Source organism: Erithacus rubecula (genome assembly GCF_903797595.1).
Source record: "Erithacus rubecula genome assembly, chromosome: 17".
In the NCBI taxonomy this organism is placed as follows: Eukaryota; Metazoa; Chordata; class Aves; order Passeriformes; family Muscicapidae; genus Erithacus; species Erithacus rubecula.
The window spans coordinates 3,039,888-3,065,578 of record NC_136669.1 but is presented as its reverse complement, the minus strand read 5'-3'; the positions used below and the strand labels follow the sequence as shown (position 1 = coordinate 3,065,578).

At 41.7% G+C, this 25,691-nt stretch overlaps 1 protein-coding gene across 1 annotated transcript in view; it reads right to left on the bottom strand.

The window, feature by feature from the left end:
- The window catches only part of FAM20C (FAM20C golgi associated secretory pathway kinase), a 52,127-nt gene that overhangs the window by 5,676 nt on the left and 20,760 nt on the right, over positions 1-25,691 (bottom strand). Inside the window, exons 5-6 of the mRNA XM_079320684.1 lie at positions 6,878-6,970; positions 5,102-5,217 (exon numbers count right to left, since the gene is read on the bottom strand). Of these exons, the coding sequence (XP_079176810.1) occupies positions 5,102-5,217; positions 6,878-6,970 (209 nt within the window). The remainder of the gene's footprint in view (positions 1-5,101; positions 5,218-6,877; positions 6,971-25,691) is intronic.

Below are 25,691 nucleotides of genomic sequence, written 5' to 3'. Positions count from 1 at the left end.
GTTGGCAATTACTCAATGAGAAGTGGAGTACTTCAGGGAAGGGAAAAGGAAGAACAGAAATTGCAAAAGGAAGGAAGGGATCACTCAATATATCTGTACTTCTGAATTTGCAATTTAAGTGTTTTACCAAGAAGAATATCCTCTCTTAAAAATTGTGTTTCCACTGATTTGGAGCTGCAGTGGGGCCTGGGCTTCCATTCAGCTGTCTCAGCATCACTCCCTCTTCTGTGGAGGGAGGGAACCATGCAGATTTATCTTGGCTGCCTGAGATAACTTATCTTTCTAGGGTTTCTATGACCTGACTTCCACCTGGCAGCAGGAAGCCAGTGCTTGTTTATCTCCTGCTGAATCAGTTTTGTAAAGAGCAAAAGGCCCAGCAAACGCCCCCCACGCCAGCACAGCCTCTGCTGCTCACTATGGAAATCTGACCTTTCAAGAAAAAGGAGCTGTATTAAACACAGCATTTTGCTCAGTGGGAAGATAAATACTCTGTTTAATAGTTTGCTTCTGTATTCAGCTTGGGGAACAATGAAACCCTGCTCTGTGTTGTCAACTGGGGCTGATCACTTGGCAGAAATCACACACTGGTACCCAGGTACATCTTGAGGGGAGCTGGGGGCTCTGGCAGGGCTGGTGTTTGCTGCTGCAGGGCTGTGCAGAGAGCCTGCACCATGCCAGCCTCTCATCCCACTCCTCCCTGCAGGATCTTCCAGATATTGATCCTCCAGCAGCCCCATCACTGCAGCATCCAGTGCCCTGAGCAATGGCAAGATGTGTCCTGTCATTAAGACAGTGAACTTGCAGTAAAACCACAAGTATATTTCTCAGTGAGAAGTTACTTTCAATGACAAATTCTTTTTTTCCAGCAGTTATTCCCCCACCCATGGGCTCAGACCTGTGGTACCCACAGCTCCTGTCCAATTTCTGGGACAGTGGAGGTGAAAGGATGCTGGATCTCAAGCTGCTGCTAAAGAAATTAACTGCCTTGATTGATGCAGAATAGACATCTTATTATGTCTGCCCTACTCCTTACATACTGGCAGCAAGATGAAGCAGCCTGAATTACCTGGGGAAACATTCATTTTTAAGGTTTCTTAAAAATGCAGAAAAAAAAAAAAAAAAAAGAGGCACCAAATATAGAAAACCACAGTTCTCATTTAAGACTTCAAGGTGCTGTAGCAAAGCTCTTTGAAACCTAAGTAGGTGACCCACATTCTGCACAGCAGGCTGAGGGTGAAGTTCTAGCTAGAGACACAAGCCCAGAGGTTTGTGACAATCCTGAGAGCAGGGTTTGGCTCTCCAAAGAAAAACAGGAGAGAAAGGGGAGATGAGCTCCCTACTGGAGCAAAGTCCTTCTCCTCTCATTAATCCATGTTCCTCTCAGCAGATAAAGGTGTTTACACCTGCAAAAGGAGCTCCAGCCAGGAATTTGTGCTCCTGCAGAGTGGCAGGAATGGCAGCCCAGGCAGGGAGGGATGTTCATACATGCTGGAATGTCCAACATGCAAAAACCTTCCTCATTACAAACCAAAATTGACTCCCCAAAGCATCAGAAAGTGAAGAAGAACCCCATGCTGCAGGGTCTGATTTCTGTTCTCAGGAGAAATGGATGTGATTTGTAATGAAATACAGGCAAAAATCATGGATTGAAACCCCAATTACAACAATTAAGAACCAGAGTGTCTGTGTACTCATCTGCACATTCTCTGTGCATCCTCCTGATAGCTGAACAATTATTCTTCCCAGGAAGAAAAGGAACAAGGGGTATACCTTAAAGCAAATTGCTTGGTGGAGCAATTCTTTTATTCAGCTTTGCATGACTGTTAATAGAGGACATTTAGCAAGCCTGTGCAATTGGAGTACTGGAAAGAATCCTGAATATTTACTACAGCAATGCATGAAAAGGCCTTTCATTTACCTGCTCAAAATAATAGGTAATTCAGAACTGCTATTGTATGCTGAGAGGAAAAAAAATCCATAATCCCTTGGAATTGGTTAATATGAACAAAAACATAGTGCTTACTAGCTGTGTAACATTGATTTCTTTAAGCTGCTGCCTCAATTACTTCCAAAATGAAGGCTGACATCATTAATATGTCTCTTTTTTCCCAGCAAATTACCATTCATTTGTAAGAGTAGCAGGGCTACTGCAGCCTGCCGTGCTGCAAAGGACATAAAATTAATTTAAATAATTACTGACCTAATTCCATTTCTCATGTTTAAGTCCAAACTGCCTGAAAGTGCACTTTTCTGCAATCTGCTTTCTCTCTGAGTGGAGCCTAATGCATCCACTGACCTGCCTGCTCTCTTTGTCACTTTTCCATGGAGCAGGGATGCTGCCTGTGCTCTGGAGCTGATGTGGCTCCCTGATTTCCACACCTGATGGGACAAGGGAGTGGAAATGCAGTGAGATTTCTGCCACACTAGTCTGGGAGATAACACAGACAATGTTCCTGCCAATTTTTGGGGTGTCTGTGCAGAGCCAGGAGCTGGACTGGATGAGCCTGATGGGCCCCTTCCAGCTCAGCTTATTCCATGATCCTGTGATTAATTAATCATTAATAATCACCCTCTGGGGGTGCAAACCACAATCTCCCAGCCTGAGAGGAACATTTCCTATAAAACTAATTTCACTTAGTGCTGGTTTAGCTTGAAGAGCTGTAAGGGTGCATGGAGAGGGATATTTTGCAGCAGGCACCAGGTGTCCCCATGACCATTAATTGTCCCTGAGCACCTCTGGGGATGGAGATGCAGTGACAGGGAAATCTGAAAGGGATTCCCAGAGGGTCCTCTGCAGGCTCAGCCTGGTTTCTGCATGTGCAAGAGGTCACACCTCAATTCCTCCTCAAAATTTCTCCCTCCAAACCACCTGGCTCAGCTGTCCTCATGTGCCCTGAGCCTTCCCCAGGCTCCTGTTCCCTCCTCATCCTCACCCCAGACCATGAGTCTCACCCCAGCATCTCCTTTTTCTCCTTCTCTGCCCTCAATTTGCTGCCTGCTGGGCTTGTGGAAGTTGTTTCTAAAAGCTTAATTTAGGATCTTTGTTATTTTTTTTTCATTAAGCATTAATTAATGTCTGCCTTTTAAGGTCAGCTTGAAATACAAGACAGAGGTTGGGCATATGTTAATGAGAATCTGACTAATTAAACTGGGGATCTGTAGGGAAGAACTCTGACAAGCAACCAACATGATTTAACCAAAGTATATTGATTCAGGAAATGTAAAATGGAAAGAAAAATTAATTGCTTGAGCATTTTATTCTCCAGAAAAGCCTGATTCATTGTTAATCAAATATTTTAATTGAATTTATCTGAGACCTCTAAATAAATTTGAATAAGGGATTATGCTTGGATGTCTGGAATTTCATAATGGCAAGATAAAGATCCTTATCTGAATTGGCAGCTGTAATTCTGCATTGCCTTGCTCTGGCTGCTGTGAGCTGCTCAGTGCTTCAGAACAGTTTTGTAATTCTCAGAAATGATTCAAGTTCACCCTTAAATCTTGAAATATAACCTAGGAAGACTAAAAATCAAGCAAACCTACTAATCCACATCTTACTTGCCAAACTAGGAATAAACTGATTTATGTTTAAAGTGAGCCAAAGCACCTTGTGCACATAGATTTTTTTTTTTTTCCATTTTTTGTGCATGTTTACCTACAAAAACCATGAAAAAAAAAAATAGAGAGGCAAAGAGGGAGGGAAAGCAGCTAAGGCAAATGTAGAAATGTGTGTCCACCAGGTTTGGTGAACAAGTATTGTCACCATAACTGTGCATGTAAAATAGGAGTGCTCATAATACTGGGTAAAATGAAATCTTCTGAAATTATGTAACTTATTTTACAAGTGAAGTTCCTGGAATAAATAACTGTCTGCTCAACTGTGTCCTGCAGAGCTGAATATAAGTATGAAGCTATAAATAACACTCATAATAATGATTTTATTGGGATCAGAAAAGTGTGATAAACATTTTAAGAGCAAAATCTCAGCAACCACTGGGCTGTGGTTTACAGCTAACAGCAATAAATTACAGTTCCATTAGGGGAAAACTGTAATTAAGTCTTTGGATCTTGACTTGAGGGATCTGGGATAAACAGCTTCTGGCCAATCCCACACAGAGCAGGGGAGAGATCTCCAGAGGTTTCTGCTCCAGATTGCCTCTTACACAAGTCAGCTCAGCAAAGCTCACTTGACACAGCTGAAACAACAGGAGTCAAGCTACTGGAACATGGCACTGTGCTTTAAATTGAACCTGTAAATTCCACATGGAAAAACAAACCCAAACATCATTTCTGTGCCTTAACTCAGAGCCTTAATTTCTCCATCTCAGCATCCCAAAGGTTAAACAGATGCTGTCACTTTTTCCCACCTTTTGCCCATTTTTCCCTATTCCAGTTGTATATTCTGGTGAGCAGGATGGGGTTTTATCCTGTGCTTGTAGAATTCCCACCCTGTGGAGCTCCATCCTTGACTAGGTGCACAAAATGTTGTGAAAAAAGAGTAAGACAGAGTGGTGCCAGCTTCTGGGTCAGCCCTCAAAGCAAGAGAGAGGACAGGAAACAATTCAGGTCACTCTAGCCCAACAGATAATTTGAGCTGGAAGAAGGATATATTACATCTATTTCCTGTTTGTTTGTTTTTTTTAATCCAAACTCCAGTTGTAATAAAATCTGAGTAGCTCTGAGAAATTAGATTTGGTCCTTCAGTCAAACCCAGAAATGCATCTGACCAACAGAAGTGACAGATCACATTCCAGTGGGGGGGAAAAAAACCCCTGAATAACTAATAGGCTGGGTAATAAGGTTTTTGGATAAACTGAGAGCACCAGAAAAAAATCACCTTAGAAATTGTTCTACATAAAACATTTGTTGAATACATTGCTTTGGAGAACATAAAAGCCTCTCTCTGCAGATAATTTGTCAAGGGGAAAAGGCACTCAACTCAAAACAATAAAGTCTTCTTTGTGAGCCATGTCTCCACATTTATTTTTATTCAAAGCTCTAAGAAGACAGTTTTATTAGAAACACCTGAGCAATTAAGCAATCTGCACATTATTTCCTTAAGTGTGTGTTGAGCAGGGATAGAGAGAATGGAGAGGAGTACCTGGTGAGATGAAGAATGTTCTCCAGAGCTTCTTGTCACGAGTGACATCCCGAATTTCCCTGGTCATGTTCACCAGCCTGCCTGCAACCGGGGGCACACGCCGGAAATCCAGGATCCTGCAGGGGGAAAGACACACAGTTTGTGCCAGGGATTAAAAGGGAATGAGGGTTAGGGGTTTTAGGAAGCTTCATTACACTCTGAAGGCACATTTATCTGTGGTGTTTAAGGAGTGTAAAGCCCGTCAACTTTAAAGTGGATAATTCCTCGTGTGATGTGTTACAAAATATGTGGTGGATATGGTGAGCTCTGCATTGACTGTGTAGTTTGGGGTAAAACACAAGAAAACACAAGAAAAGTGTTATCATTGTTCCATGATAAAAATGAAGATATGTACAATTCCAAAAACCAGAGACAGCAAAAATTTATTTTTTTGCTTCGTGCTACTTCATGATTGTTATGACATGCATTTTGCTCACCAGTTTTTTAAGTGACTTGGGGAATGGGATTTCAGCCTCTTTCTTCCATAAACACCATGTAATTCTTTTTTTCTGACAGCCTTAGTATGTGCTTGATTTATTTCCTTCTGCTCCTCTCTGTTTTAATACCCTTATACCAACCCAAACAACATCCCTGAGACCAAAAATCTTCCCACGGGCAAAGGCTGAGAGAAAAGCCTCTCCTTACCCCAAACTCCCCCACCCTCCTAGATCATAAAAACCTCCCTATGAAGCACAGATATTAATACAGGAAAAGAGCAAAGACCCCCTACAAAGTCTCCCCATAGGCAGGATTTTTTTAAACACTCTGTTCAGATTGTCTACACTGGGTAGAAATTTCTTTTCCTGCTTAGTGTGTGGATATTTAACACAGCCCCCATAGGAACTCCACTGATGTTTTTTTCTACAGCACCATCTGCTTAAAACAGCAATGTAAAACACCAAGCAGAAGGGATGGACACCAAGGTCAACAGCAATAAAATGGAGAAGATCCTTGAAGGATCTGATCAGGATTGGCTCTTACTGGAAAACCCAGAAGGCAGAAATGCCACACAAACCCCCCAAATATTTTGTAGCCCCAAAGCTTTGCACTTTTGGAAGGATGTTTCTTGGCCTTTCCCAGCATGAAAATTGAAATGCCATTCATTCCAGACATACTGTTAATCACTAATTAGTAATTAACCCCTAATCTGGGCAGGCAGCAGGCTTGGGGTATCCAGCATTCCCTGCACTAATTTTAGAAGGGGGATATTTTCAGCAACAGGAACATGAGATAACCACCCCTGCCCTCTCCTTGGCAATAAACTGTGTCCTAAATGTGCCCTGATGTGGGACAGTCCCAGCTCTTTGCTGTGGAACCAGAGCTCCCCAGCTCCTGCTCTCTGAATGCTCACACCACTGCCCACAGCTGGTTTGGATCTCTGTGCCCTGCAGTAATTGGGCTGAGCCAGATTCCCATCACACCAGCCTGACACATCCCCTGGGAGATGGGTCCTCTCCACATGGACTTCAAAATCACAAGGGAAATTAATTTCTCAGCTTCTCTTCAATATAACTTCCCCTTCTTTTTGAGAATTACTTATTGCCAGGTTTCTCATTCCCAGGGTAAGCTTCATTTCCTAATTATTAACTTATTCTTTCATCATCTGCCATTTCATTTATTCATGGCATTTGCTCCACTTTCCCCTTTTAAAAAGCAATTCAGTTACAGGAATGGCCAAGTGCAGCAACTTATCACAACACTTCCCCTTTTCTTTTAATGCAAATCCATTCTACTTGCCTGTCCAGATGAAATGCTGCTATTTCTGCATTATGCCTCTCATAGTCTGAGAAGTAAAAAAAGTCAGGTGGGGTTTCTTGTTCTCTGGTTTGTCTGCAAAGGAAAACAAGGGAAGTGTTTTAATGAAGGTTCAGCATTCCTAAGGAGCAGTGCTCAGGCATCAGCATGCTGCTCAGGAGTTCAGTGTTGTTTGTTTAATGGAAGACCTTTAAATACCTCATTTGTGCAATATTTGCCATGCAGCCTTCATTTTATCCTCTTTTTAAAAACCACTCTAACAAAAAAATAGGAATTCAAGACTTGTGCAGGCAGTGTGCTGTCACAAAGCTGTTCCACTCAAACCCCTCACTCTATTTAACAAGATCTGTTTTATCACTCTCAAACATTTCATTAGCAATAGCAGTGAAAACAATGTCATTTCATTAAATCATCATTAGCTGTAATTATGAAATTTCCAAAAGTGATAACATTTTTCTTTCATCTTTGGCAGCCATGCAGCTCCTGAATAGAACATGCCTGTCCCTCTGTATTACTTAGAGCCAGAAGTGGCATTTTTTTTCTCATTTCAGAAGGAACAGGATCATTGCAGTTTGATGGCCACAACACTTGTCATGTTTCAAAGAACATCAACAAGACTGTGCCTGAGACAGGTTGCAGAATTTGTTGTTTCTTCAGCTTAAGAACCAATAAAAAACCTGATTTTGATAGGAAGGCTAAAGCTTCTCTCTACAAAACCACTCTCCAGCCACTTTTCACCTGGTCCATGCCCATATCTAGCACATGGTACCCACTTCTCTGCCTCTTGAAAATATTCAGAAAGCAGACTGGAAGGAGGATTTGCCAACCCCCCAAAATGCTTTACATTTTTTATATTCCTCTGCAGACCTCTCCAGAACTCAGACATAGCAGATCCAAACATGAAAACCTCTCCTAAAATAACCCTGAAATATCCTTTGTGCTGACTCAACTCCAACCTTCCATGGATACAACAGAAACTGGGTGCCTTGGATCTGACATTAACTGGACAGATTTTTATTCAAGAAGGTATTTATTTTAAATTTGATGTTTGCAGCAGTACCTGAAGAGTTTCCTTGGGAATTCCCCAGACAGAATGAGCTGCTCTACCACCAGCAAACACTAATACATGTGGATTGTAGCCTAAGCTCTGAACCAGTGCCATTAACAGACTGATATGAGAATGGCTTTAAGTGTCAAAGGGCAACTAAATAATAATCTAGAATTTTTACTTTATCCAAGTATGCATCAATTATGATACATAATTTTATCCATGTTAAAAATTGCCCTTTTTTTAACTGTGCACAATCTAATCAAGTCTGTTCATTGCTAATTCTTCTAATGATCTATTCTGATGTAAAAATATAGAGAGGTGGAAGATCAAACTGCTCTCAGCAAGTCCAGCCAATTACTCCAGCTTTAGATCATGGTATCTGATCTTCAGCCCTTAAGTGACTCTGGAATAAACTCCCAGACCCCTCCAGGTCAAGTAAAACATCTTTTAAAACAACACTGGAACTAAAACAGCGTATTTTAATCAGAATTGCATTTTTAAAGGGAAAATAACCCACCATTACCTACAAATTTGGTTTTATCACCTGATGGTTATCGAAAGTTATTGTCTAATAAAATGACACATAAAATGAGCAAAGAGCCCAACATGCTGAGCCCTCTGCAGCACCCACATTCTGAGGGACAATGAGCTGCTCAGTGCCACCAGTGCCAGCCCACAGTGAGCAGGGACAGGTTCTGCACAGGTTGCAGACAGTGGGAGAGGATTTCTGGCAGCAGCTCTTATTTTGCAAACAGTTGGAATCTGGTGATCCTCTCTTTGGAGAAGGATTTGGCAGATATTTATAACAGGAGGCTGGGAAGCTCTGGAGGAGAGACAGATGGAGGTCTGTTGATACTGCACACAGTTAAAAATTACACAGTGGCACCAGCCCAATTATAGCATGAGGAAAAGACAAATCAGCACAGCAACACGTGTAGGGGAGAAATAAGAACTGAGGGGAAATCAAAGCCCAGGAAGATTTTCCCACCGTGGCACAACTCAGAAAAAAAAAAAAAAATAGGAAGGAGAGAATGATTTTAAACAGGACAGGGATATGTTTGTGTTGACACAAGACAAGATGCAACTGTGATCTGATCTGGTGGCTATAAAAGTGAGTCATGCTTACAAACAGAGAAAGCTGCTCTGATAAATGAACAGTCATGAGTAAATCTGGTGAGTCAGCTCCATTCTAGCTATGGTTGGGACCTGGCTGGGTGTTCAGTAGTATTTGGATAAATCAACACAGTGATTTGTGCTCAGAAATAATTGTAAAGTCTCAAGTTTCTCTTCAATGTTTCCGTAAATGTTTGGTTTGGGATTTGTTTTTCTTTTTGTTCTGATTTTTTGTTTGTTTGTTTGTTTGTTTTTTGTTTGGTTTATTTTTTTTTTTTTTCAATTACTTGGTCTCCCAGCCTCAACATTAGGAACTTCTCAGGAGTTTTCTTTTTGCTGTTCATGAACCAAATCACCACAGGGCGACTGTAGGCTCTTCAGACTCTCTGGTATTTCAGAAAACAGCATTATAAAAACTCAACTTTCACCCTGCAAATCTATATTTAGTTTCCAGGACCACTAACATCCACCTGCCTAAACTACCAGGATTAACACCCACCAAGGGCTGTGCATTACTAGAAAGAATCCTGCTCAGTGCCAGACTTCCTCTGCTCTGGAGGGGTTCTATTATCTGTACAGCAGCCAGAAACCAGAAAATAGGGCAGAGAGCCCAGTGTGAGCTAAGTGTTATCCTGACAGACACATGCTGCACTCAGAGACATCCCTGAGACCCTCCTCGTGTCAGACCCACATCCCGCAGCCAGGAGAGGATGTGCTGCTGCTTGGAAAACAGCTCCTGCTAAATAGGTTACCCCTGTGCTCTGACACATAATCAGGGCAATCAGCCACTGGGATTAGCATGATTAGGCAGCACAACAAGGAGCTTTGCTGCAGCAGGTTTGCTTGGGTCAGGCTGTTTTGCAGACAGAGCCCCTGCCTGACCCTGCCAGGGGAATTGGGCAGCAGCAAAATCACCAGGAGATAGAAACCAGTGAGGCTTTGTACTTGCACTGGCAGGGACAGGACTAACACTGATAAGAGCATAATTTGGCTATCAGGACAGATAACAGGAGATTAACTGGGTCTACCCACAGCTAGAGGAGCTATTCTTCTCCTCTGGAAAGCAGCTTTGCTCTCTTCCTGAGGAGCACTTCAGGGGTTTAAATGCCTGTCCTGAAGGCCAGTTGCAGTTTCAACAGGTCATACATTGCTACCTAAATGATAAAATATAGCTAATATAAGACTAAAAGGATAGTTAATGCAAGATTTTATGGCCTGGAGCAGACATGGGATTTTTTTTCTTTTGGAAGCTCCACAAGCAGCCCCTTGATCCAGCACACCCCTGAGGCACAGAACACTATGAATTCCAGAGAGAATTTCCTCCAACACAGACAGGCATGAAATCCCCCAAGCTCTCACTGATGAACTTCTTTATACAAATGGAAAACTCAGACTCAAAGTCCAGTGCCTGCTTGCAAGATCTGCCTCCTTCCCCTCCATGCAGCACTCATGTCAAATTGGATTGTGCAGCAGGGGGATCTAGAGTGCCCTGTGATCATCTAAAGCTCATTATTCTAAGTGAAGGAGGCAGCCCATGGAAAAAAAAAAGAGTCTCTGAGGCAGCTGCAGTCCTTAGGAGGGGAGTGAGATTTTGCATGCAGAGCTGTATCATCTGGGAGGGTTTTCAATGCACTTGGCACTGGTTAGAACAGGTGGAAAAAACACCATTTAATTTTATAATACATTTTAATGGTTTAGCAAGCCCTTAGGAAGAGAAATGGTACTGCTAAAGCTGCTGCATCTACAGTAGCAGAGATATCTGGTGCCTATTTCTGACTCCTTATGGAGCCTTGGCAGCTGATGGCTCTGGCTCTATCAAAGCATTGTGCTACAAAGAGCACTCCCAGGGACCACAGGAGCTGTTTACAAGAGCAGAACATGGGCCAGAAAATGAGTGCCCAACACAGGGATGCAAAGACATGCAATTTGAGTGGTATAGAAAGGATGTTTGGCCCGTTCCACTGCTATCAACCAAATGACAATATGGGCCCCTGCAGGATATTCAGGCTTCTCCAGTTCAAGCAGCAGCTCTGCAGCTCAAAAAAAAAAGAGGGAATATTTACTGTGGCAGAGAGACAGAAATTTGCAGAGGGATGTGATAGCAATAGAAATAATTAGCAAGCTGCCAAAAGGATAAATACCCAGATCATGCTCTGGCATGCCAGCCCCTGAGTGCTTCTCTCCTGAGCAGACAGAGCTTGACAACAGCACATGCTCAAGGACCAGCCAGCTTAATATAAACCATAAACTTATGCAGAGAATAACAATAAGCTTCTGGAAGCACATTTGTGTATATAAATATCTTGTTACCTGGCACAGAAGGACAGTGGGGTGGGGGGAGAGGGAGGGAAAATCCAGAGGGAAGCAGTGCACTGAGGTGGGTTTGCTTTCTGTTTCCAGTGGAACAGCAAAAGGAGGCTCAGGAGGTCACCCAGCCCATTCCCTGGCCCCAGGGTGAGTTCAGCTAGAGCTAAACCACTCTTGACTGAGGCTGCTCCAATGTTATCTTCCAAATGTCCTTTTGGGATGCCACAGCTGCAGCCCCCTTGTCCTGGTGTGCTCTCCTTCCTCCCCTGCTGCTTTCCAGCCTTGCTCTTTCTCCTCATCCCATGCTCAAGGCAAAAGCACCCCAGAGGCATCTGCTGCAGGGGATGAGAGTGCCTTTCTCAGGGGGCAGAACTGGCTCCCATTCCTCAAAAGAGCATCCCCAAAACCTGGCAATGAAGCCTCAGTGCCTTGAGACTGCAGATTCCTCAGCTCAGTAGCCCCTTCTTTACTTCAAGCTTTCTTTAACACAATTAATTTATTTTTAACTCATTAAAATTCCAAACACCCAGAGCCCTGAAAGCCTTTCTTAGGCTTTGCCATTAAAACCAACCATTAGAGCAACCTCTAATTCCTCTGCAGGGGTCAGGGCATTTGTGAAAAGGTTGTGAAAAGTCAGTCCCTTGCTAGGAGCAGCACCACTGGAAGGTTTCTGCCATCCCATGCACTAGATGTCTGCATATATAAATATATATATATCTATAAAAAAGCAGATTTTCACCTGAGCAAAACACTGAGTTACCACTCCTGCCTACACAAGCAGATAGGATTTGAAGGGATGAATAATCAGGAAAAATAATACAATCCAAGAATAGGAAAAATTCATTTTATTCTCCACTAAACTATAAAAATAATAATACACCCAGACATTTTCCTCTTTCTGGGGGCTTTTCTGTTTCTTTTAGTGGTATTAATATCTCAAAATGCACCTTCTCTATATTGTTGCCTTTACTGACATTGTGCTGACAGTAAAGTCAAGGCATAATCTCACCAATCATCATTTCATTGTCTACCAGCTCAGAAGAATAGCTCTTTTTTCATTCATTCTTTTGTGCTTTCAAATGCATAAGACATGAAGAGAATCTTTGATCAGCACAAAACACATAAGAGTTTGATCAACTGGGAAAATTTCCTTCAGCAATTCAGAATATTGCTTCCAGCTCTGCCCAGTAAGTAACTGACTGTCACCACGGGAAAAGCAAATGGAAAAAAAAAATCTATTAGTGTAAGCACATTTGTCAGGATGTGTTCCCCACCCACACTTTTTGGTGTGACAGCCACTGGTCCCCTTCCTGTCCCCTGGGAATGTGGCTGAGGAGATGGGGTGTGCTCTCAGCCTGGTCAGAGCTCAGATTCACAGGCTATTATTTTATTCTTATTCTTATTCTTATTCTTATTCTTATTCTTATTCTTATTCTTATTCTTATTCTTATTCTTATTCTTATTCTTATTCTTATTCTTATTCTTATTCTTATTCTATTCTTATTTTTATTCTTACTCTTACTCTTATCCTTGTCCTTGTTCTTATTCTTATTCTTATTCTTATTCTTATTCTTATTCTTATTCTTATTCTTATTCTTATTCTTATTCTTATTCTTATTTTCTTATTCTTATTCTTATTCTTACTCTCACTCTTACTCTTACTTTTATTCTTTTATTCTTGTTCTTGTTGTTATTATTGCTACCCAGCTCCAGGTGGATGTACAGAGAAGCATTTAATAAATAATCCAGCACATACACAATATCTAACACTGCCTACTGTGATTTGGACATGATGTGACCAGACAAGCAGGATCATTTTTTGTAACATTTGCCCGTATTTCCCCTGCACTCTGCAAACACTAGTGAGATGCTACAGCAATATTTGTAGCCTTTCTTTAAGGAATCTAAATTTAAAAGGCAGGCATAGAGTTAGAAAGCATACAGATTTAAAAAACATTTGAGGTAGGATGAGTTTTTCCAACATTATGGGGCTGCTCTCAGTTATTAGGGAAAAGCAGCCCCCTGGATGCTGGGGTAAGGAAAATAAAGATATTTTTCACAACCACTGCAGAGCTCAGTCCAGGGACACACACAGCTGCTCCATGGCCAGCACTGGGGACTGAAGTGTGTATTCCCAAAATCAGCAGCTCAGGTCCTCATACCCTGATTTAGAGAAGCCTCCCCTGCCCAGGGAGCTCAGCAGGAGGGTCACAAGGAGGGAGCACAAACCCCCAAAATCACAGGGGACAAAGGTGGGACTGGCTGCAAACTCATCTTTGTGTCCCTCCTTGAGCTGCTGGGGAAAGGGAATGTAGAGAACTGAGAACACTGATGCCACAGTGGCTAAGTGGCAGTGCTGGTTGGGCAGAAATGTTTCTCCATCATCCAGAACAAGAAGGGCTTGCACAGAAAAACAAATGAGCCACAGCATGAAAAGAAAGGCAAGCTCTGGCAAGCTGCTGTCACTAACTTACTCTGCAGATAAAAAAGAAAATTCTTGACCCAGAAATAAGGTTTGGTTCATCCTTGAGATAGAAACCTGATGTGACATGCAGGAATTGAAAGATTAAAAGGTACCTGACAGCACAACAAAGGAGTTCCCAGTGCCAATGTTAACGTGGTCAATGCTGGGAGAAAAAAAATCCTCACAGCAATTAAAAAAGCAGGAAATGTCATTAATGAGTTGTTGCAGTGATATTCTGTGTCTTTTTAAAGACATCTTCATTAAGAAATTATATCACCATGAATATTTTGTGCCCCTGCATGGCCTAGATTCCTTTGTGCTCCTCAGCAAGAGGTGTGAGCATTTTTGCCATGCCAAGCCTGTGATATCTGTCACTTCCCCCTCAATTCATCCCTCTGAGGCTCCACTGCACATTGTCTGCCTGCCACAAATTGCAAACATGAAAAATGATACAGCTGCAAAAAGTGGTTTTGAAAAACTGTCAAGAGCAAACAGAGCTCCATGTGAGCCCAGTTACCTGCAGCCTCTCTTCAGGAAAAAAAGCTGCAGAGGATTTTCTGCAGAGGATTTTCAATATCTAATGCTTTTAGAGGTCTGAGAGCACAGGAGGAAAAAATATGTGTAAAATTAGAAGTCTGAAGCATTTTTTTCAGCCCTGAGAATGTTATTTAATATGTCTGGGGTCATTAAGGGTAGGGATTTAATGGAACAATAACATTAAACATATTAGAAGCATAGCAGAGCTCAAATTTCTTCCAGCTTTTTGGATTTTTTTCTCCTCACTGTACATGATGTATGTGCCCATTGAAATTTCCTGGGTTCACAATAGGTTTATAGGTTGGAAACAGTAATTACTGTGAGCCTGATGTATTGATACATAACTCCTTCCTTTTTATTCATGAGTCTCCTTGCTATCATTGCAAAAATGCTAGTAAGTTTGTCCTCAAAATCTCCCAGGAAGCAGGAAAATATTAGCCCCATTTTTCAGCAAAAAGCTGCAAAAACATGAAGTTAAAGACTCAGCCCTGCCCAGAGCAAAGCACTGGAGCCTCATTAAGCACAGGCTTAACTTTGGGCACACATCTAGCCAGTGAACTCTGTGTCCTTGGCTGCCAGGCTGAGTGAATCCTTGATGGAGACACTCACCCTGCTCTCTGCCACACTCACAACTGCTCCTCCTCCTCCTCCTCCTCATTCTTCTTTCCACCCATGATAACAAAAATTTATTTCCTGCAAAGCATTCTGCCAAAAGCAGGAGCCAGTCTGGCTTTGGTAGGTCCCAAATGTCACTTTTTAGTTTGAGCCTGAGGCTGCATCTCCCTGGTGTGATCAAGACTCCTTGTAAGTGGAATGAGCCTCAAATCCTGGATTTCAGTGTTCCTGCCCCACACAGGCAAATATAAAGAGATCTGGAAAGGCTCAGACAACTTTTGGGAGCCCTTGTGTTCCTGAAATGCCTTTTGAGCTGTGCCAGGTAGAGGAATGTGCTGAGGGGCCACAGAGCAACTTGTATGAGCACAATCTACAGACCCAATGTTCTCTCCAGGCCAAAACTTGTCTGAACTTTGCACTGACACCACCAGAAGCACCACAGTGTTTGCAGCCTGTCCTCAGCACATTTGGGCCAGGCTCCCTCCTCCAGCCTTTAGCTGAGTTTGAATTTCTGCACACTCGTGAAGTGTTGCAGTTCTTAAGATCATGTAACAGGGATAAAACCCATGGCTGGGAAGAATAAATAAAAGGATGCTCAGGATCTGGCTATAAATGTGAAAAATCCTTTGAGATTTCTCTTTTTGTGTCCTGGCTGACCTATATACCTGCATTTGTACAGGAGAGCTGTGCTTTCCCAGGGACCCAAAAGCAAGAACCATGACAAGAGCACTCTCCTCCCTTCCCACCTGCCCATGCAGAAATTAAAACACTTTTGGCTTTATATTTCCAGTTTACCATTCAATAGTTACTGGATACTGAACTGCACTAAGTGCCCAAGACTTTGCAGACAAATAACTACCTTGAAAATCATTAATGGGTCAGAGCCTACATAGTGTGTGGACCAATAGTTCTAAAAAAGAGCATGAAATTCTTATTTATAGAGCTGCTTTATCAGCTGTGCATATCAAAATTCAGTATAAAATGATAAATAGGGGATCAGAGCATCTTGTGCAACCTCCCCAGAGATTCTGAGGGCAGCAGAGAGCTCAGCCCCAGCCCCAGCATCATTTCCCCTGGGAATGCCCCACAGAGCGGCCAGACTTGCACTGGTGCCCATCCTGCCCATCACAGGGCACTTTCACCCAGAGAACAAGTTTTTCTTTCCAAGTTTGCTTCAATCCCAGATCCTGAGAATCTCCCATAATTATTTACACCACTGAGGACAGCAGGAATGTGGTTACTGTGAGATAATTATTGCCCAGGACTGTTTATAATTCCTTGGAGGTGTGATTTCCCAGTACAGCACACACACCCCTGAACTCACCTTCCTTAGCTTGTGGCAGAGGATGATGTGCCTCTCTGAGCTGGAAAGGAGGAGCAATTGCCTGCTCAGACTGCTTACAAAAGAAAAGGGAACTGCTTTGATGTGGTGTGCTTATTTCATTGCTCCTATAAAGCAAACTATGCAACCTCTCTGTTTCCTCCTTTATTTTATTTTAACTCCTGCCCCATTACTGCTCCTGTCAGCAAACACAATCTCTGTGAGCAGTGCCAAACTCATTCTTTGCCCTAAGCTGGTTCTGCAGTTTGTGGGTAACTCCTCATTTTCTCATTTTTCTCATTTTCTCAGAATTCTGCCTGAACAGGGATGTGGAGCAGCAAAGCCCTGCAGTGACCAGCACACCTCACACACATCTCCCACTGGATTATTTCCATCTGCAGAGGTTCACACCTTTGTGGTATCACCACTTTGAGCATTTCTCAGAGTTACCTGCTGCCTGGAAGCTGCCAAGGTGACTTACAAGTGCCCTTACTCCTGTGTGCTCCTAAATCTCTCAACAACCTGGGAACAGCAATTCTGAGCCTTAACTGAGGATGCCTTAAATTCTCAAGTAGAACACAGTCCTGGATCATCTTAGTATTAACCCAAATGTTTCACTTCCTGGCTAAATTTGAGTTACTTTAACTCTATTTTCCTCACCCTTGCTTGTTCATTTATTTCATGAGGAAGAGCATACTGGGTTGGAAGCTTTTTTTAGCAGCCACTGTTTTACAAACCAATAAACCCCCCCCCTTTTCTTTCCTTCTAAACTTCTCCTTTTCCAGGCTGGAAACCTTCCCTGTTAAAACACACTTTATATTAAGGGCACCACATGAATCACAAATTGCACTGGAAATTATACATCAGGGTGCTTTAAGCTTACAGCTGTCTGCATGAAGGGTGGGTTCATGCTCTGCAGCCCTCAGGGAGTCACTGGGTTATTCCCAGGGGAAAATCAAGCCATATTAGCATTTCTTCCCTCTTCTCCACCTCCACTGAGAAGGAGAATTTTAACCTCCTGAGCCCTGCTGCTGGGGAGCTGCAAATACAATCCCTGCTTGGCACAGAGCATCATCCCTCTCCTTCTTTTATCCCAGTTATAGATACAGCATTTTAGGGAAAAAATTGGAGGAGAATCACTTAAAATGACAGTGGATTCAGGATTTCAAAAGGGCTCAGTATTGGCTTAAACTGCTCCTCTTAAAGAAATAAATAAAAAAATACCTATTGAAATCCCTGAAAAATATTCCACATGAAAAGATAAAGAGCAAAATGATGTTAGAGGAAGAATTGCAAGGGAAGGAAGGCTGTGGCTGCTCAGGGCAATCACTGTTTTATATAAACATCTTGGACATTTGCTAATTTCAACTTTAAAGTCTATCTGCATGGAGGATGTTTGGTAAGATAAGGGGAGATTTCAATAAAGTGTGAGAGGGTTGGTAAGAAAAGCAGAGCTTAGAGAAAACAGCACGTGAAAAAAGAGGAAAGAGTAAAGGACAAGATAGGGGAGGAAAATTATGCAAAAGATGTGCAGTAAAAGCTTTAGTGAAATGATATTGTTGCCAGATTTGGGGGTTTTTTTGAGCTGATTTACAGCATGCAGCTGCTTTTCTCTAACAGTGAATGCCTGGTTACCTCTCCTTGAATTTTTAACTGTGTTTAAATGTCTACAAAATGTGAAGCTTATCTACTGTATGTACAGTGTGATAGCTGTGTGTGTGCACAGCCCACAGCAGTCTGGCTTCAAAGACAGAAAGATGTTTTTCCTAAAGCCAAGGACACTTGTATTTCAGTTTTCCTACTGTGAGGATAAGTACATAGCAGAGCAAAGCAATTGTGTGCTTTAACCATTGGACTTCATTGTCCCATTCCTGCAGCACTTACTATTTTTCCTCTGGATTTGATCCAACTTTCCTCCTGCTCAGTGAAAGGTTTTCCATGAGTTCAAGGTGAAGTAGCTCAGGAAAGACACATAAACTGGGACTTGACCTGCCTGTACTCAAATTTAAAGGGCAGTGAATTCATGGGAAAAGCTCCCTGTTGGCTCCAGAGGATTGTGGAACAGATGCAAACTCAATAAATAACTCCATGAGCCACCTGTGACAGCAAACACCCTGCTCTCATCCCCTGCATGAGGGGGACAGAAGATACAACCTCTGCTTTTAGCATTTAGTTTGAATATATCCATCATATCCTCCACAGCTCTTGCCAATATCAAGGCAGATAATGCAGGATTGAGCAAGAGCAGCAGCTGAAGAATCTTAAATTAATATTGGAATTTCAACTCTGTCTAGAGCACAGTGTGTCTGACACTTTCAGGACCTGAGATCCTGGATAGCAAAATCACACAATTCATCTTTGTGTGTTTTGTTACAGCTCCCTCAAGTTCCCTCCTCAGGCTGCTCCTACCAAATGCCTGAGTAAATTCCAACAAAGTTGAGTGAAGATCTTCATTTTATCACAAATATTGGCAAGAATAAAACCTGATTTTTTTAATTTTTTATTTTTTTTCCCTGTTTTCCATGCAGCTCACAGGCAGTGATTTTATTGACAGAACTGCTCAACATCAACATGAATGTCAGGGAAGTATTACAGGATTAGCTACAGACAGCCAGAGCACCCCCAGACTGAATCAGCTTATTGATTCAAACAGGTGGAAGAGGAAACCAAAATCAACCAAAAAAAAAAAAAAAAAAAAAAAAAAAAAAAAAAAAAGTGGATTCCTTGCTCACCTCCAGGAAAATTACCCAAAGAAGATTAAATGTGACATTTCATTTTTTAGACATATACAGATATTTTTAGCCACCTCTTTAAAAATATTAGCTGAATCCTTTGATTTCCAGCATCACATACACTTGTGCTATGATGTCACACTGTCACATCCTAAAAATTAGGGATTTCACCTACACTCCTACAGTGCATCTGAGCATGGGACAAGGTGTCCCAGGAATCACCCCCTGCTCCCAGCACACAGCTCTGACAGGGGCAGAGAGTGGGGATATTGAAAACAAAACAAAAAAAACCCCACTGCTTTCATAAAATCCTATAAAAAATTAAACACTCGCTTATTCTTAATTGTTTTCACCCAGAGGAGAAAATAAGAGGACAAGCCAAGTGAAGAAGTCAAGCCTTTTAGGGCATATTTCCAGCTGCACCTTTTCTTCCCAGAACATGCAATAAGTCTTTAAATGACATCCTAAATCCAACTGCCTTTGTAGCAGACCAGTAAGCCCCGTGAACAAATAGCAGATCTATTTTTGATATGACCTTAATAGTTAAATCCTGCCATTAGGTAGATGCACACAGCTCCCAGGGACACAGCAAGACTTCCTCTTCATCTTGTGGTTTTGCTAATGATTAATATTCAGTTCTCTAAGCTTAATGAAGACATTGTTTCCACTTATCTACAGGTCAGATGGCAATTGCAAAGCAACTTGGTTGTAAGATGGCTGTGGATTCCCTGCTGATATGTCTGATTACTTATGCACAATGTGCATTTTTAATAGATGACCATATTAAAGTATATGTTTCTGCCTTATTGTTTCATGATTTTTAATGGTTTTCAATTCCTTTTCTTTGTAAGAAAGAAGGAACAATGGTTCATGCTAAGGAAGTGCCTATGTATCACACCTGCATCTTTAAAATATTGGAATTCCTTTCCTCAGGTGTATCAAAGACCATTGACTGGAAACTGTAGATTTTTACCATGAAAAAATAGATGAGAAATAAGATTGAAGCCATTTTTTTTTTCCCCACAACAGTGACATTTTTCTTCTTTCTGAACTATTCTGAGAGATCCAGCCAAAACTTTCCCCACAGGAGCCTCGTGCCCAGCTGAATTCCCTCCTGCACAAAGCTCCTTTGTGCCAGTCCCACCCAACTCCAGCTCTGAAAACTGATTTTCTCCAACACCACTGGGCAAACACGTGCTCTGCATGCAGTGAGCAGCTCAGAGGGATGGAAAAACCTGTTGTTTTTTTTTTTTTTTTCCTGGGCTGCCAGAGATCAGCCATGGTCACTTTGAGAGCAGCAAAGCCTGTCTGAGTGCACTGCACAGAGCTGGGGGAAAGGAGGAAAGACACCAAGAGCCACAAAGCGGCTTTGGGGGAGTTTAAATCCCTGTCTGAGCTGTGATTCCTTGACCTGCAATCACACAGGTAGCCCCTGGCATGTGGCACTGAGCTTCTCCTCTGGGACACTGAGGTTTGAAAGACCCAGCAAGGAAGAATTGCAGGAGAATTTTCTCACTTCTTTATAAATGCAACTACTACTGTAACGTTATTCAACTAAAAATAACCAAGCCAGTCCTAGCTCCAAATGTGATCAGCCCATAAATAGTGGGATAAACTCCTTCCAGGCACATCATGTACCTAATTTCCATTTGCAACACGTACTGAAGCTCAGCTTATGCATAAGTAATGCCTGTGGATGGGAGATGGAGAATTTTCCTTCTTAAACACACAAACCACTCTCACCTTAGTGAGCAGAGACACCATGCTGCTGTTCCACACCCTGATCTTTGTGCCTGAGCACTGCAAGAGCCACTGCTGGTTTTGCAGAACCAGAAGAGAAAAGAATTAACACCAGAATTGCAGATTTCGAAAAGCAACATGTGCTCACAGGAAAAAAAAAAAGCAAGGCTGTGAGGAATTTATGGGGAGCTGACATTTCCAGAAGTGCTTAAGAGAAGTTCCATTTTCACCACACTCAGTGTGTGTTTGGGATGCAGGGGAGGATCCAGAGCTCTTCATTTCCCTTCACCTGATTTTGCACTTCTAAGTCCTAACCCTGGGTTACACATCCAGAGCCACTTTGATGGATCACAGCTTGGCTGCCATGATGTTAAGTTAAACAACAGTCTCGTTCCACACTATAATTACTGCAAACAATTTCATTGTCTAAGGGGTGCTTTGCAAGGTTGTGCATTAGCTAATGCTGCTTCTGTCACTGTTCATCACATGAATATTCCCTTTACCTGCTGTGTCTGTGTGTGCCTGGAAGAACTGTGGCATTTTTAATGGCATAATTTCCTAAGATGAACTGAAAATCAGCACAGCATGACCTGCATTATTTATATGCTGAGTCCTACGAATGGCAAGGAAAATACTGTAGATTTCCTGGAAATAAATACATTCATTATCCTGAAGCCTTGTGCACAGTAGATTTTATGTCACTGAAAGAATTTAATTACTACTGGAAAAGCATCTTCATTTTGCTAGATTGGTAACAAAAACAGAATGTCTAGACACATTATAATTCCAAGACAAAAGAATCCTTACCCACCCAAAAATACCCCATGTTGATAAATGTAGAAACATGCCCTACAGTTGCTGCTAATCAGTAGAAAATTCTTTGCATTTTTACAGCATGAGATAAATTGTAGATTGAGCCAATTGGGAATACTAATGACAGAAGCCATAAAATATTTTGTAACATCAATTATGACTAAAGGAAAAGGACTTGCACCATAGATCAGCAGAATATTTTGCAGCCGTGCTTCATTTAAGACTATGATTTCTGAACATGATTTGGGAGTTGATTTGCCAGGAAGAATGTTCAGGAATATATAATTGGCAGCTCTGAAATTGTGGTGCTTCTGCAATTCAGCTGTAGCTGCAGAATTACCTTTGATCTGTGGAACCTCCAGCTGAGCTGTCCAAATCATACTGGACTCCATAATAAATGATCTGATTTTGGTTAGAGCCCTAAAACAGTTATGTTACATTCAATCCCTAAACCAAAAAGTGAACTAAAAAAAATCCCTTTTCCTAAAATCAGATTTGTTTTTACATTTTCCTTATTGCCATGCCCAGACTGCATCCCTGACCATAGTCAGATTCCAAGGAAATACCAATTTCTGACTTTGGACATGCAGGTCTTATCAGAGGAGGCCACTGTTCTCTGCTTTACACTCTGTCACATATTTCAAAACATCATTGTGACTTCACCATCATTGTAACTGCACCAGCTTGCTTTTAAAAACCTGTTTATAAGGATCCTTCCATCCGGATGGAATTGCTATTTTAAACCAGAGATGATAACCAGAGAAATAAATTGAAATGGGGACTGTGACAAGGAGAAAAGTTACATAGCAAAAAGGAAAAGCCAGGCTCATATTTTCTTCCCTTCTTCCTCTCCTTGACACAAAAATTATTTCCTTGCCCTAAAATAAACCAACCAGTAGATTCTGAACCAACAAATTTAAAAGCAGCTGTCCTCCTCCTAGTGCAGAATGAATTCCCAATAGTTATACACCACAAGAAAATAACTTCCCACCCAAATGCCACTTGTATTCCTCACCCAGCCTTGCTGCAGCTCCACATTAAAGACAGACAATATTTGGTCACAAGGTGGTTAAATTAAATCTTTCCTCCACCCAGAGGAGTTATCCACATTCAGCCTACAGTGTTCCAGCCAAATAATGCTTTGCTAATGATGTCTGCAGTTAGATGACAAATCAGGCTATTCAAATTGCCTCTGCACATCCATCCTTTACAGGCAGGGTATCCAGGTAACCATCCTAGCACAGCTTCAAGGTGGGAGGGAGAAAGGATGAGCTAATTTCTTCAGCTAGGGGAAAATTAATCCGGAAGAGTTCTGCCTGGTGTGTTATGGTCAATTTAAAGGAAAAACGATTTTAAAAGAATTGTTTAAAAGGTATGAGGTTAGGCAAGAAAGGACAAAATGTGTTTCAAAAATACAATAATGGCTAGTTTTGTTTCTGAAAATAATTAAAAATATTTAAAGGCCCTCAATAGGAAAGTTTTCTGTACTCTTAATACATGTCAGCATCAACATGCCAGGAAAATACAAAGGAGGAATGTCAGATGCTGCAGCCAAACACCTTTTTGTAAGTTTAATGCTAAATAAAATATAAAATTCTGGATTGTCTTGTCTTGTTTGCCCTGAAACAAGACCAGCAATATTTTCCATGCCTGGTTAAGGAAATGTTATTGCTGTATTGGATGCTGCCATGGCCCCCCTTGAGCAAAGTCTGTTGATGTCCTTGAGCACCTTTGAGAGGGTTTAGCTCATCAGAGATGATTTTAACTATTCACTAAATCTGTTAAACAGGAAAATACAAACAGCTTCTGATATCCCTTTCCTTGAAAACTATTTTGGAAAATATGACTCATTTACTTCTCTTCTAAACAGGAGAAGTAATACTTTCCAGCACTCCCTGAGGATGAATTTAACTAGAAGCTAAGCTAGATGTAGAAATGTCTGCAAGGGTTTTCATTTCATTCATTAAAAAAAAAAAAAAAAAAAATAGAGGGGAAAAAAAAGGAAAACTGAAAAAGAAGAGTCAAGGTATTATTGGGTTTTAAAGTACTGTTGGTCTTACCCTTGAAATCAGATCAGACCACAAAGAAATCACAGCATATGACCAGCTAGGGAAGGTCACTTTGCAATAGAATGCAGGTGGTCTCATTTGTAACAGTGAATGCAATAGAAGCACAAATCTTCCAACAGCCAAACAGCCTCTCCTGGCTGGGCAATTGCCATGTGTAATATCTGATGAACTCTGATGTCTCACTGCTCAAGGATAAAATCCCAGCAAGCTGGGGCTGTAAAACAGCTACACAGTCAGAGGGGAAAAATCTTGTATCATTCCAGCAACCACTTATTTTATTTATCAGAATTAAAACCTTCTTCGCAGACAAAAGTGGGAATTTTTTTTTTTTTTTCATCCCACAAAGCAATTTCAGATTTCTATAGAATCATTCAAAAGCAATTAAAATCCTGCTCCTGTTGATGGATTTGTATTCCTTGCTCACAGGGATGTCAGGCTTTGAAATTCAGGGCAGTTGTGTGTAATTCTTTGGGACTTTGGAGTCATTGCTGAGTGCCAGAAAATACATTAATTAAGTTTGCAGGTATTAAATAGCTTTGGTAACACCAAAATAGTTTCAAAGCATATCACTTTTAAATCTAGAAGATATTGCAATAAAGATTTGGTGCAGTCTCAGGCAATTCAATAAATTTTCTAGGAGAGGGGAAAGATGAGAGAATCCAATAACTTAATAAGAGTACAATTAGCTAAGAGGGATCAGGGAGCTTTTCCAAACTGTCCTACTGAAAGAGTGACAGGCTTACATTGCCAGGGAAAATTACAGAAAAAAAAATCCTTCAAAAACAAGCAAGTAAACAACATAAACCAGGATCTACATAAAAATTATTCATAGTCCTCATGCATTTAAAGGTCTGTGTTATTTAAACCAGACAGTGAGCCTCCAACACCAGTGTTTGCTTTGGCATCATTTTGTATAACAAAGGAAATTGTTGTTAAAAATGTAATTCAGATGTCAGCAACAGGAGGCCATTCCCAACTGCAGAGACAGAAAATGGCAGGATTAACACTGCTGTGTCAGAGGGATGAGCACTGATTTACAATCCCAAATAAAAGGAGCCAGCCACACCAAGAATCACAGGGGTCTGGGCACCCCTGCAGCCCAGGTACCATTCTGACCTCTGAGAAACTCTCCCTCCTGTCAAAGGATGCAGCTCATAACAGCAAAAGTGTAAAATCAACACTATTGGGCACAGAACCTTGCCAGAACATCAGCAAAGCACTGGACAGTGATTATGATTATCAGCACACTGATGTCTCACTGAGACTGGCATCACCCCAAGAATCTGGTGTTTGTGGGTAAATGGCAATTTCTGTCCTCAGGCCACATTTAGACCAGAGAATTGCTGCATTGTTGCTGCTTGAAAGGCAAATGCAGACAAAATGGGTGAAATAAAGCTCTAATCATGCTGCTGCCTGACACAGATTGTTAGTGGTCACTGGGCAGAACTGGCACAAAGTGTGGGCTGGCTCAAGGTGATGAGAGCAGAATAAAGGAGACCAGCAAAGCCCAGCTGCAGCCAGCAGGAGCAGAACTGCCCTTGTGCTGCTGCTGTGGGTGCAGCTCAGCCCTCAGCACAGTTTGGGATGGAGAGCCATGGGAGGGAGGGAATCCTGATGGAATGAACCAGGACTGGCTTCCTGCCCTAATTTTGGGATTAGGTAGTATGACCATTCCAACAGCAGGGATGTGGAACCTGTGTTATATCAGGTACAGATCCTTTATCCTTCCCTACACAACAGGGAACAAGGGGAGCTTGAAATTCTTTCATTTTCTTTCAATTCTTTCATTTTATCTTTTTTTTTTTTTTTTTTTTCCTCTCCCTCTAAACTCTGAGTAATAGATACAAATAGTTGCTCTCCTGCAAAACTCCTTTGAACTGTGGCTGCCAGGAAATGAAGGCAGTTGATGGGGGCCTGAAAAAGGCTGCTCATTAGTCCTGCCTTCTTTATGAGCTTCTTCAAAGCCAGATGGGTGTGGGAGTGCAGCAGAACAGGGGCTCCAGCATCCAAAGGAATGACAGGATCCATCCCTGT